We start from the raw sequence: 19,254 nt of genomic DNA, 5'->3' as shown, positions 1-19,254 counted from the left end.
CATGTTTCTTTTACTAGACAGATAAAAAGCTTTCTACACGTATCATTGAAACACATGATGTGGACGTCCCTTTTCTAGTACGAAGATTCTTGCCATCCAATAAAAGTCTTTTCATGCACGTATCCCGGTTCCAAATGATGTTGAGGTGTTGCTTCGTATACGAATGTTGGGTTGCTACAGTAATGAGACAACGAGTGTTGCCATGGGATACGAGCATGGATACTACTGGAAAGGATAAGCTTGGTCTTTGTGAAGATCTACCATGACTTCGTTGATGCTTTTTTATACGGATTCATATATACAACACGTGGACCATTGTAGTAAGGTATTGATAAAGTGGCAACAATATTTAGGGTAGCACATTTAATAGTGGAGATATTGGTGGAGGAGAATGTCAGCTGAATCTAAGGTAGGAAATCTTCTACTTGCGGGGGAAGCTCATTTTTCCATCCAAGCAGGTGACTTGAGCACCATCGGGAGTAGTGACAACAGCATGTACAGAATAATGACCCTATTAAACATCCAAATTAATTACATTACCCACTACCTAACCTTATTTCTCTTTTTGAGCTTACTGGAGCTAAAGTAGTAAGATAGAATGTGAGTTATCGCTATGCCAAAAGAGTGACAATAAAAGACTTACGAATTTCCTTGGGGAGACCAACTTGCTTGGTAAACACAAGGTCGCCAGCAGGAATAGGACATTCTTCATCCACCTTCTTCACTTCTTCGCAAAAGTCGAATTTCTTCTTGATAAGCTGCACCACACCATACTTGACTTGCACCAATACGGATGTTCCCTCGGGCACCTCTTCCTTCAGTTTACCCTTGAAATCAATGGTAAGATTCTGACCCTTCTGTGGTGGATCAGGAGTAAGAGTGATATCCTTGACGCTATATGTAGATAGATAGTGTATTAGTTTTAGGAAGAACTATCCTCTGAAAGAGCTTACGTCAATAAATCGTTGCCATTGCCGCACACATTGATAAGATCGGTTGATGTAGTATGGGGGGATTGGCTTTGAATATACAATTGAGGAGAAATGGTAGCAGCACTTGACAGTGTAGCCAATACGGCGATGAGAACGGGTGTTAGCAACTTCATAATAGTGGAAGAAAAGCGCTGTTCTCGATATCGATCTTGTTCTCGTGTGTATATCCGCATGATCAACACCGCCGCCTCAGCTCCGCTTCCTTCCATCATCATCAAGCTCTCACAATGCTTTTGTTTGCTACTCTAGCATCCATTCCCGGAGTGTATGATTACCTTCTTCCTTCATCCCTTTATGCTCATTGTTAAAACTAGTCTAATACATGAAAAAGTTGACATGTGATGGCGTCATCATTGCCATGATTGCATTATCATGATTCACTTTTGGTTTCCATATAAAGAAATATCTCCACCATCATCTTTGAGGTAAGAGTGGTGCTGCCCTCACATACAATGAAAGTTTTACAATGAGCAAGAGGTTTATAAGTAATAAAGTCACCATGTGCATTAGACCAAGTGCCCCCTTGTTCTACTATGACTATAAGCAAGCCCAAGTAGTCCATGTGGAAAGGTGTCATTGTGCAAAGTTCACCCTCTGAACGGCTTGGTAGATCACCCTTATGATGGGGCTATTATGTATGTTTGTGAAACATCCTTTGACAGCATGCTATTTAATGGCTATCTTTGCTCATCAAACATACCTTTGTAGCACATTAGGTCCTTGAACATTTGTCTTTTAGCAGCATACATTGATTGATATGGGGATAATGGCAAAACGTATCATTTTATATGTGATGTAGAATATGTAGTGATTGTGATCGGGTCATGGAGGTACAAATTGTAGATTGTCTGAGCCTTTCTTCACTACCGCGCTTGATATGGAAGACCACACACTGCCCTGGAACGATACACATACTATCAATTTGGAGCATTCCTATTGCTACTGTGGCCAAGACAGAAATCTCTTAGAAATAGCTCTGCAATGTCGCTGTAAGTTCTCAATGGATACAAACTTTTAGAGTGGAAGCACCAACAACACCCACCCATAGATTGCCGAAACTGGTTCCATGCTGAATGCACATCCGTGAGTAATCCACCCGATCTGCTCTTTACGACCAACTATGTCTTCGTCTGTCACCATTGTGGAGATAACCATGTGGAGAGCTTTGAACGAACGACGGCTGGATGGAAGGATATTTGCTCAACGACAATAGCCAACCTGATACTTGAGGAGATCTTATATCGCGTCGGCACTGAGGATCGAGACTTGTTTGAAAGCAAGAATGCAGCGTTGATGTTTGAATGGAATCCAGAGCAATATTACTTCAACAAAAAAGAGATTATACCCTTTGTCGACAAACATTGGAAGAGCATTTGTACGGAGCGGGCAAGGACAACCACTTGGTACGTGAATCATTTGTATCACATGACAATGTCTCATTCATACTCATTGGTTTATCGAATAGGTGGGCGACATTGGGAAGTTGTCTCTATTCATCCAAAGATACATTTGTGGCCCGTGATGAACGTCAACGATCAGCAGCATCAGACTTTTGCCTGGCAGATGCAAATCTATGGCATATAAGACCCAGCATACCTCAGGTTTGTATCCTCTTTTGTTATTCATTTATAGGCTACTAACATTACATTTTCTTTAGTCAAACGTCAAGGCTCCTCCATCAGCACCACGTGTCCCTAAGGAAAAGAGGAAATCAGAATCAATGTCATCAACATCGACACCAGCTGCAGCAGATGCACGACCCATCATGCCACGTACTGATATTCAACGTCGCTCAACTACACCCACCACAACACCATCCCCTCGAGGTGGATCACCTTTACTTCCAACCAATGCTCTTGCTTCTGGATTTCCATCATCTTCGGCAGTCACCGATCATCCTTTCAATCGCTTCGGATTCAAATACATCCCATGCAAGCAATCATTGCTTCCTCTCGTAGCATACCAGCAAAGTGACAACGACCAAGGATGCACAATCAGTATTACCGACAAAAGCCCTTATGTCTCGGTGGCGAAAGATGGCTTGACAGTGGCAACAGAGAAAGGATTTCGGATGTGTCGTGCAAATGTTGGCGTGAAAGAAGGCAATTGGTATTGGGAAGCTGTTATCCAGAATGCACAGGGTAGCAACAATGCGGATGGTCCTCATGTGCGTATTGGATGGGCTAGGCGTGAAGGTAAAGTATTGATGGATGCGTTTTTATTTGGCCATGATGTCACGTGATCTAATTTATATATTTATGCATGATGTAGCTTGCTTAAATGCACCTGTTGGATATGATGCTTATGGCTATGGATACCGAGATCGAACAGGGGAAAAGCTGTTTTGCTCACGACCACAAAAGTTTGGCGAGCCATTTGAGACGGGAGATGTCATTGGTTTATACATTCGATTACCACCTCGTAAACCAGAGACATTCAAAAGTGCATCAAGGAAACGGATCCCAATCGCATACAAGGAGCATTTATGGTTTGAAGAGAAGGATTATCGAGCAAGCAAAGAAATGGAGGCCCTTGCAGATCCATACAACAAAGAGAGCGAGATTGATTATCAGCCAAAGACCATCCCTGGTTCATCCATAACAGTATACAAGAATGGCGTTTGCCAAGGTGTCATGTTTACGGATTTGATCGACTATGAGGATTTCGGAAGATTACCCGAGACGGTGCTCAACAACAAGCGAACCAAGAAACGGCGAAAGCAAAGAAAAACCACAGAAGAGGGTCCACCAGTGAGGATGGAGGAAGAAGACGGATTTGATGGGGTCAAACATCAGCAGTGGAACGATGATCCACCTATTGAGGATGATGGAACACTTGGCTACTATCCCGCAGTCAGTGTGTACAAGGGTGGCATGGTCACATGTAACTTCGGGCCTGATTTTCAATACGCACCCAACGTGGATGAGGAATGGAAACCAATGAGCCAACGCTATGATGAATATATGGCTGAAGAGAGTGTTTGGGATTTGGTAGATGAGGTTTCAAAGTGTTTTAGGCGCAGCAATAATGTGTATCAATAAACCAATAGTACAACAATGACTCATCGGAGCTTCTTTTTATAAAATTTTACTGTGATTATCGTCGATTCGATCACTCTTTGCACCGCTATCATGTCAGGAACAGAAGCACAAGCAGCTGCAGCTACGAATGAAAAGAACTTGCAAAAGGACCCCGTCACTGGAGAAATGATCTCCAAGTCGTAAGTAGCCATTGTCGACCTGTTGTCAATGGGACCTCATTGCTGATTCTCAATACCACAGCGAATTCAAGAGACGCCAAAAGCAACGTGAAAAGGAAGCAGCCAAGGCTGCTAAGGCTGCCAGCGCCCCTGCCACTGCTTCTAAGCCCAAGAATGCTGAAGAGGGTGAGGATGAGCTTAACCCCAACGTAAGTATAGGAAGAGGAAGAGGAATGAATTGGAAGAGAATAGTAGGTTAATAGGCAAATTGTGTGTGTAGCAATACTTTGAGCTTCGCAGCAAGACCATTCTCGCACGTCGTGAAGACAAGAGCCCCAATCCCTATCCTCACAAGTTCCAAGTGGAGATGACTATCCCTGAATTTATTGAAAAGTACAGCGACATTGCTACTGGTGAACGTAACGACGATGTTGTTGTTACTGTTGCTGGTCGTATCCATAACAAGCGTGCCTCTGGTGCTAAGCTCCGATTCTATGATCTCCACGGTGATGGTGTCAAGATCCAAATCATGGCTTCTGCCCAAGACAACGAAGGTGATGATTATACCAGCATCCACGATTTGCTTCGCCGTGGTGATGTTGTTGGTGTACGTGGTGTTCCTGGCAAGACGAAGCGTGGTGAGCTTTCCATTTTCCCCAAGCAGATCCAACTCTTGTCCCCTTGCTTGCGTATGTTGCCCAAGGCCCATTATGGTTTCAAGGATCAGGAATTGCGTTATCGTCAACGTTACCTTGATTTGATCATGAACAACAATGTCCGTGACAAGTTCATCACTCGCTCCAAGATCATCTCTTACTTGAGAAAGTTTTTGGATGAACGTGGTTTCCTTGAAGTCGAGACTCCCATGATGAACATGATTGCTGGTGGTGCTACTGCTAAGCCTTTTGTCACCCATCACAATGACCTCAACTTGGACATGTTCATGCGTATCGCTCCCGAATTGTACCTCAAGATGTTGACTGTGGGTGGTTTGGATCGTGTCTATGAAATCGGCCGTCAATTCCGTAACGAGGGTATCGATCTTACCCACAACCCCGAATTCACTACTTGCGAGTTCTACTGGGCCTATGCTGATATGTATGATGTGATGGAGTTGACTGAGCAGCTCTTGTCTGGTATGGTGAAGAGCCTCTTTGGCAGCTACAAGATTCAATACCACCCTGATGGTCCTGATGGCGCACCTTTGGATATTGATTTCACTCCTCCCTTCCGCCGTGTCGACATGATCGAGACTCTTGAAGAGAAGCTTAATGTCAAGTTCCCTCCTACCAACGAATTGGATACCGATGAGACCAACAAGTTCCTTTCCGATCTCTGCATCAAGCACAATGTTGATTGCTCTGCTCCTCGCACCAATGCTCGTCTTCTTGACAAGCTTGTTGGTGAATTCATTGAAGAAAGCTGTATCTCCCCCACTTTCATTATGGGTCACCCAATGATGATGTCGCCTTTGGCCAAGAAGCATCGTGAGCGTGAAGGTCTTTGTGAACGTTTCGAACTTTTCGTTGCCACCAAGGAAGTGTGCAATGCTTATACCGAGTTGAACGATCCCTTCGATCAACGTGAGCGTTTCGCACAACAAGCCAAGGATAAGGATGCTGGTGATGATGAAGCTCAAATGATCGATGAGAACTTCTGCCAGGCTCTTGAATTTGGTCTTCCACCCACTGGTGGTTGGGGTATGGGTATTGATCGTCTCACTATGTTCTTGACCAACTCCAACAATATCAAGGTATGTTTATTTGTGTATATGTGTATAGAAAGGTGGAATGGGTGATTAACTCAATTATGTATGTCTATAGGAGGTGCTTCTTTTCCCTGCCATGAAGCCCGAGGAAAACAACTAAGCATTTGTAATTTCATTGTAATAAAAAGTAAACTCATGATTTCCTGCAAAGAGGACGTTGTACAGTGTCAGAATTCCCAGCATGCATGTTATGACACGCGAGTATTACACCACTCGGAGGTTCAAAGCTATAGATAGATAGGATGCTCAGCTAGCGTTATTCATTCACTGTTAACCTCTTTCCCTCTATCTCTCTTCTTGCAAACGCAGGGACAATAAGGCTGTCGAGTTGAGAGTAGTCGACTCTTTTAACATCTTTTACACCTTTTATACCCTTGTTTACACCGCCTCCTCTTCAACATGGTGGTTGTCGCAGCACTCAACAGCCCGGAAAATCTCACGAGAATATTCATCGAACTCAAATCAAAGTACATGACGCACACTCTCTTGTCCCAATATTATCCATTCACCAACATTCGACAATAGACATGAAGACCGTCGACAAAAAGCAGCTGAAGAGTTGCGTGAAACGGTGAGTTACCAATGCACCACCCCATGGGTCCCATCATTATGCTGACTCTACCACAACAACTACTTGTCAGGTGGCAACCGCAGCTAGAGAGCTATCCGACGAGAGCCTTGCACGATTTACCAATGATATCAACAAACGCATTGCTGAATTGACCCATGGCAGCGACAATAATGAAAAGTTGGGAGCTATTGCTGCTATTGGTATATATGAAAAAAGATTCCGTCAAGACGTCTTCTCTCATACCTTGCTTGTGTATAGATCGATTGATTGATTTGGAACCTGATGGCAACGCCAACCGATTTCACAACTATCTACGTATCATGCTTCCTTACAATGATGCTCAAGTCATGATTCCTGCAGCTCGTGCTTTGGGTCGTCTCGCAGCTAGTTCATCCACATTCACAGCCGATCTTGTGGATACTCAGGTGGAACATGCTCTTGAATGGCTCCATGGAGATCGTAGTCGTCTTGGTGCCGTATTGGTCCTTCGTGAACTTGCCGTCAACACTCCCACCTTGATTTATGCATACGTCCATCGTATCCTCGAACTCATATGGGTGGCATTGCGTGATCCTCGACAAATCATACGTGAAAATGCAGCCGATTGTCTAAGTCAGTGTCTGGAAATCGTTCAGCGACGTGAAACGCCCTTACGACAAACGTGGTACAAGAAGATCTGGAGTGAGGCAAATAAGGGTCTACATTTGCACACAGCAGAAACAACACATGCTAGTTTATTAGCCATGAGAGAACTCTTGTTGCATGCTGGCATGGTAGGTAGTAAAAGGAAAGGATGAGAAGAATGCAATGCATGTATGCTAATCATGATGCACCCCCCCTTTTAGTTTATGACGGATAATTATCAAAAGGTGTGCGATAGCACATTGGACAGGATGAATCATAGAGATCATTTGATTCGCAAAACGGTTGTCTCCATGATCCCAACATTGGCTGCTTTTGATCCCGATACATTTGCACATGAATATCTCAATCGATGCATGCAACATCTCTTGGGCCTCTTACGAAAGGATAGGGATAAACGTGATGGCAAGTATCAGCCTTGTATGTATGTTCAAATGCATCATGATACTAACATGCTCTATAGCATTCATTGCCATTGGTGACGTTGCTGTCCAGGTCAAGAGCAATATGAACCCATATCTTTCATCAACGCTTATGGCTGTCAAGGAATCATTATCTGTAAAGGGGTGAGTATAAATTTATTCATTGGATGATCTATATTTAATATTCATACCGAATATAGTCGTCAACGTAAAGAGATCGAGGCTGCCAGCTTTTATTGCGTCAGCAAGTTAGCAACTGCGGTTGGCCAAGCATTGACGAAGCATATGCATGACCTTTTGGATTTGATGTTCAATTGCGGCTTATCGGAGCCGTTGGTGCAAGCTCTTAGTAATATCAGTGAACGCATTAAGCCATTATCAAGGACCATTCAAGGTATGTCGTAATAGCTAGAAATAGGATGGGATTGGATACTAATGCATATTGCCTATAGATCGCCTTTTGAATGTGATCTCTATTACGCTATGTGGACAACCCTACAAGCAACCTGGAGCACCGACCAATCGCAACATTATGCAAACAGCTGAACGTCCTATACGCGAGGGAGGAACGGTTGATGGAAAGGAGCACGATGTTATTGTTCACGCCTTAAAGACACTTGGATGGTTCGACTTTTCAAATCACGTTTTGAACGAGTTTGTACGCGACTGCATTGTGAATTACCTCGACGACGACTTTCCCGAAGTACGAAAAGCGGCAGCTGTCACGTGTTGTCAACTCTTTGTGCGTGATCCTATATGCAATCAGACAAGTGCACATGCTATCAAGGTCGTTGGTGAAGTATTGGAAAAGCTGTTGACAGTGGGTATTGCAGACCCAGATCCAGTGATTCGTGAAACGGTGCTTTCATCACTCGATGCTCGCTTTGACCGCCATCTTGCACAAGCTGATAATGTTCGATCTCTTTTTATTGCATTGAACGACGAGGTGTTTGCTATCCGTGAAATTGCTATCACTATTATCGGCCGATTGACAACCTACAACCCCGCTTATGTAATGCCATCCTTACGCAAGACTTTGATACAGCTCTTGACAGAATTGGAATATTCGGTCGTCAGCAGACAAAAGGAAGAATCAGCTCGTTTAGTCTCGCTATTGGTGGGAGCAGCACAACGTTTGACGCGCCCTTATATTGAACCAATCCTCAAAGTCCTTATGCCAAAAGCTCGTGATTCATCACCGGGTGTTGTTTCAGCCGTTCTTGGTGCGCTTGGCGAATTGGCAGCTGTCAGCGGTGAAGATTTGATACCACATTTGGATGAATTGATGCCGTTGATCATGGAGACTCTTCAAGATCAAAGCTCGAGTGCAAAGCGGGACGCTGCTCTACGAACGCTAGGCCAATTAGCAAGCAACACCGGCTTTGTGATTGAGCCCTATATGAAGTATCCTGCTCTTCTCAATATCCTTATTGGCATTCTTAAGGCCGAGCAAAATGTGGCAATTCGACGTGAAACGGTTAAACTCATGGGTATTCTTGGTGCTTTGGATCCTTACAGACACAAGGTAAGATGATCTTTTTCATCCTTTGTTCTTTATTACTAAGATTGGTATTATAGATGAATGCCATTGAAACATCAAGTGAAGCTCTTGCCGATACCAAGCTTGCCAGCAATGATGTCACGTTGTTGATGATGGGTATTGGTCCCTCTTCAGAAGACTATTATCCACAAGTTGTGATGCATTCCTTGATGAAAATCCTAAAGGATCCTTCCTTGACAGCACATCATCATACGGCTATCGAGGCTGTCATGTACATATTCAATTCTCTTGGTCTCAAGGTCGTTCAATTTTTACCTGTCATTGTTCCTGGATTCTTGTCATTAATGCGATCATGCAATGCGAGTATGCTTGAGATGTACATTCACAAGCTGGGTGATTTGGTGACCATTGTCAAGCAACACATCCGCAATTACTTGAAGGACATTTTCGACTTGATTGATGAATACTGGATGCCCGTATCGTCCCTTCAAATCAACATCATCTCCCTCATTGAAGCCATTGCCAAAGCCCTCGATGGTGAACTCAAGATTTATTTGCCTCGATTACTCCCCCACATGTTACAGATCTTCGACAATGATACAAGTGAACGACGTCAACCCACCGCCAAGGTTCTCCATGCATTTGTCATTTTTGGTGCAAACATTGAAGAGTACATGCATTTGGTTATCCCCGTTGTTGTCAAGTTGTTTGAAAAGCCCGATGCACCTGTCAATGTCCGCCGTGAAGCTCTCACAACAATTACTGCCTTGTCCAAGCGTGTCAACATGTTTGATTATGCATCCCGCATCATCCATCCACTTGCTCGTGTATTACCTACCTTGCCATTGGAAACTCGCAATGCTGCCATGGATCTTCTTTGTGCTCTTATCTTCCAACTTGGTACTGATTATGCAAAATTCATTCCTGCCATCAATAAGGTAATGTCGTTTTTTTCAATATGGATGCTATTGGTATTAATGCCACCTATAGGTCTTAACTCAACATCGGATATCACATGCAAACTATGAGCTGCTGGTGGGCAAATTGTTGAAAGGAGAGAATCTTCCTCAAGAATTAGGAAAGACGCTTAATGATCGGTGAGCATCAATATCATGCTTGCAACTTGGTGATGGTACTAAATGCTTTCGTTTCTTGATAGTGACATACGAGCAGATGAGACTCCTTCAGCTGATTTGAGCGCAGCAAAGAAACCACCCGTCAATCAACAGCATTTGAAGAAGGCTTGGGAGGCATCACAGCGATCAACAAAGGAAGATTGGATGGAATGGATTCGTCGCTTGAGTGTAGAGCTTTTGAAGCAGTCGCCATCACACGCTCTTCGAGCTTGCGTCTTCTTGGCTAGCGCATACACACCTTTGGCCCGAGAATTATTCAATGCAGCATTCGTGTCTTGTTGGTATGAGCTTTACGATCAATACAAGGATGAATTGGTCGCATCTTTGGAAACGGCACTCAAGGCACCCAACATCCCACCTGAAATCATTCAGATCTTGTTGCACTTGGCTGAGTTTATGGAGCATGACAACAACAATAAGACGCTACCTATCGATATAAGGACCCTTGCCATCTATGCTCAGAAATGTCACGCGTATGCCAAGGCGTTGCACTACAAGGAAATGGAATTCCACCTTGAACAATCCTTTGAGGCTGTTGAGATGCTCATGTCTATCAACAACTTGTTGCAACAACCCGATGCTGCTATGGGTATTCTTACCTTTGCACAAGATTCGCTGAAATTGGAACGTAAAGTATCATGGCTTGAAAAGTTGCACCGCTATCAGGACGCTCTCGATGCCTATGAAGCACAACAACGCGAGAACCCCAACTCGATGGAAATCACTATGGGTCGTATGAGATGTTTGCATGCTCTTGGTGAATGGGAACAACTTGCTACGCTTGCACAAGAGAAATGGATTCATGCACCACCTGAGAATCGTAAAAACATGGCACCTTTGGCAGCAGCAGCAGCATGGGGCTTGGGTCAATGGGAGCAAATGGAAGAGTACATTGCTTTACTCAAGCCTGAGAGTCCTGATCGCACATTCTTCCGTGCTATCCTTGCCATGCACCGCAATCGATATGCTGAGGCTGAAGCATTCATTTCAAAGACACGTGATCTTTTGGATACCGAATTGACCGCTTTGCTTGGTGAAAGCTATAGCCGTGCCTATGCTACAGTCGTGCGTGTACAAATGTTGGCCGAGCTTGAGGAAATGATTGCTTACAAGCAAGCTGGCAGCGATTCGGATCGACCACGAGAAGATTCTGAAAAGCAAAGAGCCATTCGACGAACATGGGTTAAACGTTTGGAAGGATGTGAACGCAATGTTGAAGTATGGCAACGTATTTTGCGTGTTCGAGCTATGGTGGTTTCACCTGAAGATGACATGGAAATGTGGATCAAGTTTGCCAACCTTTGTCGCAAGAGTGGACGATTCTCGCTTTCAGAGTCAACATTGCGTAGTCTCATGCAAGCTACCATCAATAGCAGAGGCGAGCCAAATGCCAAGGTTGTTTATGCCCAATTGAAGCACAAGTGGCACTCCGCATCACAAATTACATCACCTGAAGAAGCATCAGCTGTACGCAACCAGGCACTTAGCATTTTGCGTGATTTCACTGCCAGGAATACTCAAGACCTTCGATTGAACCCTGATGAAATGGCTGTCAGCTTACCTATCGATCCAACATTGCTTCCAGCGGATGCCGTTGAATATGCACGTTTATTAGCAAGATGTTATTTGCGTCAAGGCGAATGGCAACGAGCACTTTCCTATGAGTTGACCGAAGATTCAATCCAAGATATCCTCCGATCATTCTTGTTGGCTACACGATTCGATCAAAATTGGTATAAGGCATGGCACAAATGGGCGCTTGCCAATTTCGAGATCATTGATTACAATGAGAAGTTGCATCAAGATCAGCTACCGCCTCAGATTTTCAACTTGCATGTTGTGCCTGCTGTTCAAGGCTTTTTCCGATCGATTGCACTTTCAAAGGAAAGCTCGCTCCAAGACACATTGCGTTTACTTACGCTCTGGTTCAAATATGGATATCAAGCTGATGTTAGCAACGCTATTCGTGAAGGCTTCGATACCATCAGCATTGACGTATGGCTTCAAGTGATTCCTCAGCTCATTGCACGTATTCATGCTCCCAATGCTACTGTGCGTGGCCTTATTCATGACTTGCTCACTGATATTGGACGTGAACATCCTCAAGCACTTGTCTATTCGTTGACAGTCGCATCCAAATCACAAAGTGCTATACGCCGACGAGCAACCTTCAACATCATGGATAGAATGCGTCTTCATAGTGCAACGCTTGTTGATCAGGTAAACAAACAAGAGGCATATTTATGCATGGTATTAATTATTATGTTGTACAGGCGTTGATGGTGAGTCAAGAGCTTATTCGAGTGGCTATTCTATGGCATGAAATGTGGCACGAAGGTCTTGAAGAAGCTTCACGTTTATACTTTGGTGACCGAAATGTGGATGCCATGTTTGCGACATTGGAGCCGTTACATCAAATGTTGGATCGTGGACCTGAGACAATGCGAGAGGAATCATTTGTACAAGCGTTTGGACGAGACTTGCAAGAGGCACAAGAATGGTGCCGACGATACCAAGAGACACGTGATCTCAACAATCTTAATCAGGCCTGGGAGCTCTATTATCAAGTTTTCAGACGTATATCACGCCAATTGCCACAGCTGACAAGCCTCGAATTGCAATACATTTCTCCTCGACTACTAAGGGCACGTGATTTGGAGTTGTGTGTGCCTGGATATTATCGCAGCGGTGAACCGATTGTACGCATTGCCAAATTCAATCCAAGCCTGACGGTGATTCCTTCCAAACAACGACCTCGCAAGTTGACTATTATCGGCAGCGATGGCAAGGATTACATGTATTTGCTCAAGGGCCATGAGGATTTGCGACAAGATGAACGTGTCATGCAATTGTTTGGTCTTGTGAACACGCTGCTCAAGAATGATCCCGAGACCTTCAAACGACATTTGAATATTGAACGTTATCCCGCTGTGCCACTCTCGCCCAATTCTGGTTTGATCGGATGGGTGCCTGATACCGATACATTGCATGCTCTTATTCGTGACTATCGTGACAGCCGCAAGATCCTCCTCAATATTGAGCATAGGCTCATGTTGCAGATGGCTCCCGATTATGATAATCTGACGGTGATACAAAAAGTGGAAGTGTTCCAATTTGCCTTTGAAAAGACCAGTGGCCAAGATTTGTACCGCGTCCTTTGGCTCAAGAGTCGCAATTCGGAAGCATGGCTTGACCGACGTACCAATTATACGCGATCGCTGGCGGTCATGTCGATGGTGGGATACATCTTGGGTCTTGGTGATAGACATCCAAGCAACTTGATGTTACACCGTGTCACAGGCAAGGTGGTGCACATTGATTTTGGCGACTGTTTTGAAGTGGCCATGCATCGGGAAAAGTTCCCTGAAAAGATCCCGTTCCGATTAACACGCATGCTGGTCAAGGCGATGGAAGTCAGCGGTATCGAAGGCAACTTTAGAACTACATGTGAGCATGTTATGCGTGTCCTACGCGATAACAAGGAAAGTTTGATGGCCGTGCTCGAAGCCTTTGTCTATGATCCACTGATCAATTGGCGCTTATTGAATAATACCAACGTCAGCCCTGCACAAAATCGAGGTAGGTTGTTGGCGTGAATTTGTACGTAGAGTGAACTTTATTGATTAACCTTGATATATCATCATTCATTTAGATGTGCGAAGTATGGAACGCGTTGCAAGTGAAGAGCTACCGGAAGAAAGCCATCGTAATTTCCCTGCAAGTCGACGTTTCAACCGTATTGAAGTGGATGCTGTTGCAAATGGTAAGTGGGATGTTTTGAATCATCAGGGCCCGTACACACACAAATGTTTTGCTCACGCGTTCTCTCTAAAAGAAAACGCACAAGGTCCCGAGACACTTAATACAAGAGCCGTAGCTGTGGTCACACGCGTTTCCAATAAGCTAACAGGTCGAGATTTCAATCCTCGTGTTACTCTGGATGTAAGGACCCAAGTTGACAAGCTCATTCAACAAGCAACCTCATTAGAGAATCTGTGTCAATGTTACATCGGCTGGTTAGTATATTCCCATCGATCATTCATATCCCCCATTTCACAATCATTAACCCTTTTATCTTATTTTCAAACAGGTGTGCATTTTGGTAGAAGAAGTAGAAGAAAAGCTAGCTTTGTTATTGGTAGCAAATGTGAAAGAGATATATTTTTTCCCAGGAAATCAAAGGAGAAATCAAAGCAATGATCGATAAAAGTTTTTACATGTAATACATGACTAAAAGAACGAAAAACCATGAGTGAGCCAACTTGTAATCCATGAAACCACCATCCTTGTCCAATCAACTTACCCTTTTGCAATTCAGGTTTGACAACAGCGAAGGAAGCCATTTGTTGCTCAGGATCCAATGATTCAGAAGTGGCCTCAGTATCAGACCAGTTTTCACCACGACGATGGAAGCGTGCACGGGCAGCAACCAAATCGGCATAGTAGGCGGGTGGTACAATAGAAACAGCGCGGGTAGCACGACCGTAGATGTAGCAGAGACGATAAGTCAATTCTTGAAGAGAGTCAGGGGTGAAGTTGTTTTCATCATACAAGACGTGGTAGTGGGTAGGGCGAGAAGTGCCTTGAAGACCAGCATGAGATTGCAAGTAAAAGTCAAACTCGAAGGGATGAACAATGGTGGAGTCGACAACCTATTAAAGATAAAAACTATGAGTCAACGTGCATAATAAAGGAATCATCATGGGACTTACAGTGCCAGGCATACAGTTGCCAGAACGATCAGCATCGCGTTGTTCCATGGGGAAGAAGCGGGCGTGGTGACGCTTTTGAACGACAACGAAAGAGATAGTAGGCTTGTAGGATCGATCAAGCGAAGCACATGCATCTATGTAAAAGAAATGATGATGATGAGTGATAGGCTCTTGACAACAATGATGATAATGTCACTTACCCTTGATTTGCTTAATTTCGCTGTGCAAGACCTCAGAGAATTGACCCTCGGAGACACCATCACGATAGAACAACATACGTTCGGGCTTTTGACCACAAGATTGATAGAAGCTCTTGAGGAGTTCCTTGACCATGTTACCCAAATCAGCAATCATTTCAGTGCGGTTGGCTTGGACACGAATGGCACTAGCATAGCGAGAAGCACGAGCATCCATACTTGCGGTGACAGCAGCAACGGAAGGACGATTCATATCACCAGGAGCAGGATGGGTGACATCAGCACCAAAGATGATAGTAGGGCGTTGAGAGATGAAAGGAATTTGAGGAGGAGACAAGTATAAATTCATGCCACCAAGCTTCATGTTGACCTTGAGACACACGTTGGCGCAGTATTGCTTCTTGGCATCAGCGATGTGCTTGCTTTGGACGCATTGAGTAGGGATACCAATGACTAGTAAAAGAAAGGGTAAGTTTACGCGTTTCCTTTGTCCGAATTTTTTTCGTGACCCCGATTACGTACCAGTATCAGAGATACGCTTGATCTCAGCATAAAGAGGAGTACCAGTGTTGGGCAAGATACAGAGGATCAATTGAGGGTTGGCCTTAGCAGCGTTACCAGCCTTGAGCCAAGCTTCCTTGAGCGTACGGTCGATGTTACCGTTGGGGTCAGCATTGGTGATGGGAGGAGTGCGGTTAACAACATTCTATAAAAAAATTACGTCAATACTGAAAAATAGACACGCGCGCGTGTTGTCGTGTGAAAGAAAACTTACCAAGCCAGTATCAATGAAAGTTTGACTCATCTCACGAACGAAGCGTTGAATAGCAGGCATGGGCACTTGAGAAGCAAAGTTGACAACAGACCATGAGCCCAAAACGGCACCTTGTGCGAGCTTCTTGCCACGCAAGTTCCAAGCGCCATCACGAGGAGCAAAGGTGCTATCGGGAGCGTTGTTGGCATAAGAGATTTGAGGAGTTGGCAACACGCGAGCGTTGACAGTGGTCATTTCAGGCTTGACGGTCATGTTGCATTGTTGCAAGTATTGGTTGTTGCGGTATTGCAACAATTGGAGACCTTGATTGATCTTGTTGGCACGAACGTGGGGCTTTTGACAAGTGAACTTGATCATATCAGCGGTTTGCTTTTCATTCAACTTCTTGGTGAGGCGTTGACCAGGGAGCAATTCACACACTTCCATGGGCAAGAAGATATCACGCTTGACAACAACGCAAGGCAAGAAGGGGAAGGAGAGACGCATGTTGTATTGCTTGGCAAAGTAGGCAGCAACGGTCATCTCATTGCCGTCTTGGTCCTTGAAAGAGGTACGATCGGCAGGGCTTGGGGTGAGCTTGGTGACCTTGTACTTGCGGTTCTTTTCACCACGATGGACGATAGCGATCTTCAAACCCTTGAGTTGCTTTTCAAGCTTCTTGATGTCACGATCAGTGATACCACGACGAAGTTCATCAACGGAACGGCGGTTCAAGTACTTGGCGACAAGACCTGGAAGAGGACCAGCTTCATGGAAAGCAGTAGCGCTGACGTCCAAGTTGATGTACATTTTGCCTATGACGCGTCTGAATCAGCAACAACGCGCTTTGAGAAGAAATTTTATCGTTGTACTTACCAACACCAGGACGAGCAGATTGATAGAAACCTTGCCAAACTTCGGCACCACCAGGCAAAGCACGCTTGTCATGATCAGTGTAGAAAGAACGGCCAACGGTGGCATACATGGTGCTAGGAACATGACGAATCAAAATGTCCAAGAACATGACGGCTATGGTAGAGAGGAAGATTAATCAGATGTTGTCAAGGAATGAACAACAAGATCAAACCACACTTACCAGTCAAGCAGTTGTTGGATTGAGAGGCTTGACCATTGAGGAAACGGCTAAGTTCTTCCATGTTGATTTCACCAGCCTTCTTGATACGAATGGTGAATTCACCACCACCGGCACGCTTGGATTGGGCATCTGAGTCAGTGAGAGTGACCTATGAAAGAGAGAGTACGTGAGTGAGTGAGTGAGTGAGTGAGTGAGTTGTCAGCGAAAATGAAACACCAAACCAATCAAAACTTACATTGAAAGCCTTGGCTTGTTCTTCACCCAAAGGCAACACCTTAGGAGAGAAAGCGTTCTTGCGACCATCAAAGACTGCCTTGATACCAGTCAAAACACCTTGACCGTCTTGGTCTTCAAAGGCCTTCCACACCTTGCGATAAAGAGCTGGGGGAGCGCTTGGAGGATCAATGGTGACATCGTAGTGATGAATGTTTCCAGTGGGGAAAGAAGTGACTTCAAAGAAGTTGGAACGGACACGAACGGGTTTGCCAACCTTGCCAACACCTGGCCGCTTGACGAATTCAGTCAATTGAAGAGACATGTGGGTGGAATTGAAAAAGTACGGAGAAAGGCGAACACAAAAGCTGCTGCGTGTAAAAGAATATTTAGTGACATCGTCCCGCCCTTCAATTTTGATTGGTTACAGCGCCATCCATCACACGTAGCTGTTTATCAACCATGCACATCTCCTTATTTTCCCTTTGATTCATTGTATCGTTGTTCCATTGTCTATCAGCATTCAAATATAGATCACATACACATAAAGACTTTGGGTTTTATTCCACCCCTTCCTCTTTCCTACTAGAGTATAATCAAAACCACCCTTTAAAATTGGTCAAACCATTATCCCGGGTCATTGGCCAAAAAAATAAACCTAGTTTCTACTCTTAGGAATCACCTTGGCTTTGGTTGTTTTCCACAAAGAATGCTGATCCTTGTTCACAGTAATTCACCGAACTATTAAAGCATCCATAATATACCATATGCGATATTAAGCTATAAGTTTACAGGCCTCTTGAGACACATGGTGTCCGTTTTCGACCAGAAACGGTTGAAAAAAGACCATGCATATATTTCCTTTTTCCTCTTTTACCAAAACTTGGCAACAATCAATCAACCTATCTTACAAGTGTTATGGTTGTTAAAAGGACAATGGATCCAAGGACCATAGCATCGTCATTGAAACGCTTCCTTATCTCTTCTTGAACACCACACACAATGATCCCATTGAAAGGAGGAGTATCATGTGAGAAGCTCGTATATGCAAAAACAGCACATCATGTGTTCAAAGATGTCAACCATGTGCAGATAAGCTTGGTGTGCTACTTTTTATGTGATGCTATGTAAAACCGCATAGCCAGCAAGCTATGGTAAATGAAGGATGAGATCGACAAATTTGATGGCTTTTTTGATAGCTGTTCCTTGCCGCCTTATTTAAAGGAATGAGCGTCCCTTCTAAATAAACACCCTATCCTTGCTTGTGTTACGCTGCATGAACTCTTTCGGGGTGAAACAAGAATTAGCCAAAGGTTTCAGATGCTGGGGTCACCGAAATTTGCATGACTTGGATCGTCATCGATCCTTGTGACCACTCAAAAGGGTTGAAATTGATATACATGTAAAGGCAGTGGACACTCTCAATAGAAGTGTATGCTTCAGCTGGTTTGATAAATGCATAATGTGAGTGGGCTGCAATGCTTTGTGTCCATGCAGTAGTGTCAAAAGCTGCAGGCAAGGTGCTCATTGTGTTTTACGCTTCAATGAGTCTCACATGCATTGTAAGTTTTTAATTAACCTCACGACACGCTCACCTAGATCCAATCACTAGGGGGTCGAAAAGGTTGAAAATCCGTGAAAAAGGTGATCGTAGGATCCTGAATACTCCCAATAAACCTGTAACCTATAATCAGATAATGATGAAAATGGTGCTGGTGATAGCCTTCATGATAGGTATAAGGTGCAGCAGTATATAGCAGCACTCGGCACACTTGAGTTTTATTATCAAGAACCTGGGTCTTGGCAACATTGCCGTAAGCGGCTCATGGAGTATAATCCATTTAGTAGGCAAGGGTAAATCACGTTGTAAATCGATAGGAGTAAGGACAAAGGGATCAGTGTACATCAATATCTCCATCAAAAGGATAATTAACCCTCGTCGGTATACCATGGCTCGGTGAATCATTAATCCATTGGCTCACAACGGGCGGCATTGCAGCATTATTATTGTTGACACGCCTCAGGTGAGTACCTTCAAAACTCATCGAGAC

General features: G+C 44.2%; 5 protein-coding genes across 5 annotated transcripts; 3 read left to right on the top strand and 2 right to left on the bottom strand.

Moving 5' to 3' along the window:
- Positions 1–421: 421 nt before the first annotated feature.
- O0I10_003580 (uncharacterized protein) lies at positions 422–1,105 on the bottom strand (the record flags this gene model as incomplete). The annotated part of the gene is made up of 4 exons (XM_058483649.1): positions 422–511; positions 576–580; positions 644–894; positions 954–1,105. 4 exons carry the CDS (start codon positions 1,103–1,105, stop codon positions 422–424), a joined length of 498 nt encoding a protein of 165 aa, XP_058345447.1.
- Positions 1,106–1,869: 764 nt separating this feature from the next.
- Positions 1,870–4,033, top strand: O0I10_003579 (uncharacterized protein; the record flags this gene model as incomplete). Its single annotated transcript, XM_058483648.1, has 5 exons — positions 1,870–1,981; positions 2,041–2,395; positions 2,458–2,593; positions 2,650–3,187; positions 3,264–4,033. 5 exons carry the CDS (start codon positions 1,870–1,872, stop codon positions 4,031–4,033), a joined length of 1,911 nt encoding a protein of 636 aa, XP_058345446.1.
- Positions 4,034–4,123: 90 nt separating this feature from the next.
- Positions 4,124–6,059, top strand: O0I10_003578 (lysine-tRNA ligase; the record flags this gene model as incomplete). The annotated part of the gene is made up of 4 exons (XM_058483647.1): positions 4,124–4,212; positions 4,274–4,400; positions 4,472–5,944; positions 6,015–6,059. The coding sequence occupies 4 exons, from the start codon at positions 4,124–4,126 to the stop codon at positions 6,057–6,059; spliced, it is 1,734 nt and encodes a 577-aa protein (XP_058345445.1).
- A 299-nt stretch (positions 6,060–6,358) lies between these two features.
- O0I10_003577 (uncharacterized protein) lies at positions 6,359–14,337 on the top strand (the record flags this gene model as incomplete). The annotated part of the gene is made up of 15 exons (XM_058483646.1): positions 6,359–6,426; positions 6,485–6,530; positions 6,601–6,730; positions 6,789–7,303; positions 7,376–7,577; positions 7,636–7,738; positions 7,795–7,988; positions 8,047–9,119; positions 9,173–10,033; positions 10,086–10,192; positions 10,255–12,451; positions 12,505–13,810; positions 13,884–13,994; positions 14,067–14,247; positions 14,322–14,337. 15 exons carry the CDS (start codon positions 6,359–6,361, stop codon positions 14,335–14,337), a joined length of 7,110 nt encoding a protein of 2,369 aa, XP_058345444.1.
- Positions 14,338–14,444: 107 nt separating this feature from the next.
- O0I10_003576 (uncharacterized protein) lies at positions 14,445–17,528 on the bottom strand (the record flags this gene model as incomplete). The annotated part of the gene is made up of 9 exons (XM_058483645.1): positions 14,445–14,461; positions 14,535–14,883; positions 14,944–15,077; positions 15,144–15,593; positions 15,663–15,846; positions 15,916–16,709; positions 16,771–16,923; positions 16,991–17,138; positions 17,226–17,528. The coding sequence occupies 9 exons, from the start codon at positions 17,526–17,528 to the stop codon at positions 14,445–14,447; spliced, it is 2,532 nt and encodes an 843-aa protein (XP_058345443.1).
- Between the last annotated feature and the right edge of the window lie 1,726 nt (positions 17,529–19,254).

This window comes from Lichtheimia ornata (genome assembly GCF_029851405.1).
Source record: "Lichtheimia ornata isolate CBS 291.66 chromosome Unknown scaffold00012, whole genome shotgun sequence".
In the NCBI taxonomy this organism is placed as follows: domain Eukaryota; kingdom Fungi; phylum Mucoromycota; class Mucoromycetes; order Mucorales; family Lichtheimiaceae; genus Lichtheimia; species Lichtheimia ornata.
This window is presented reverse-complemented; position numbering and strand designations above follow the sequence as displayed.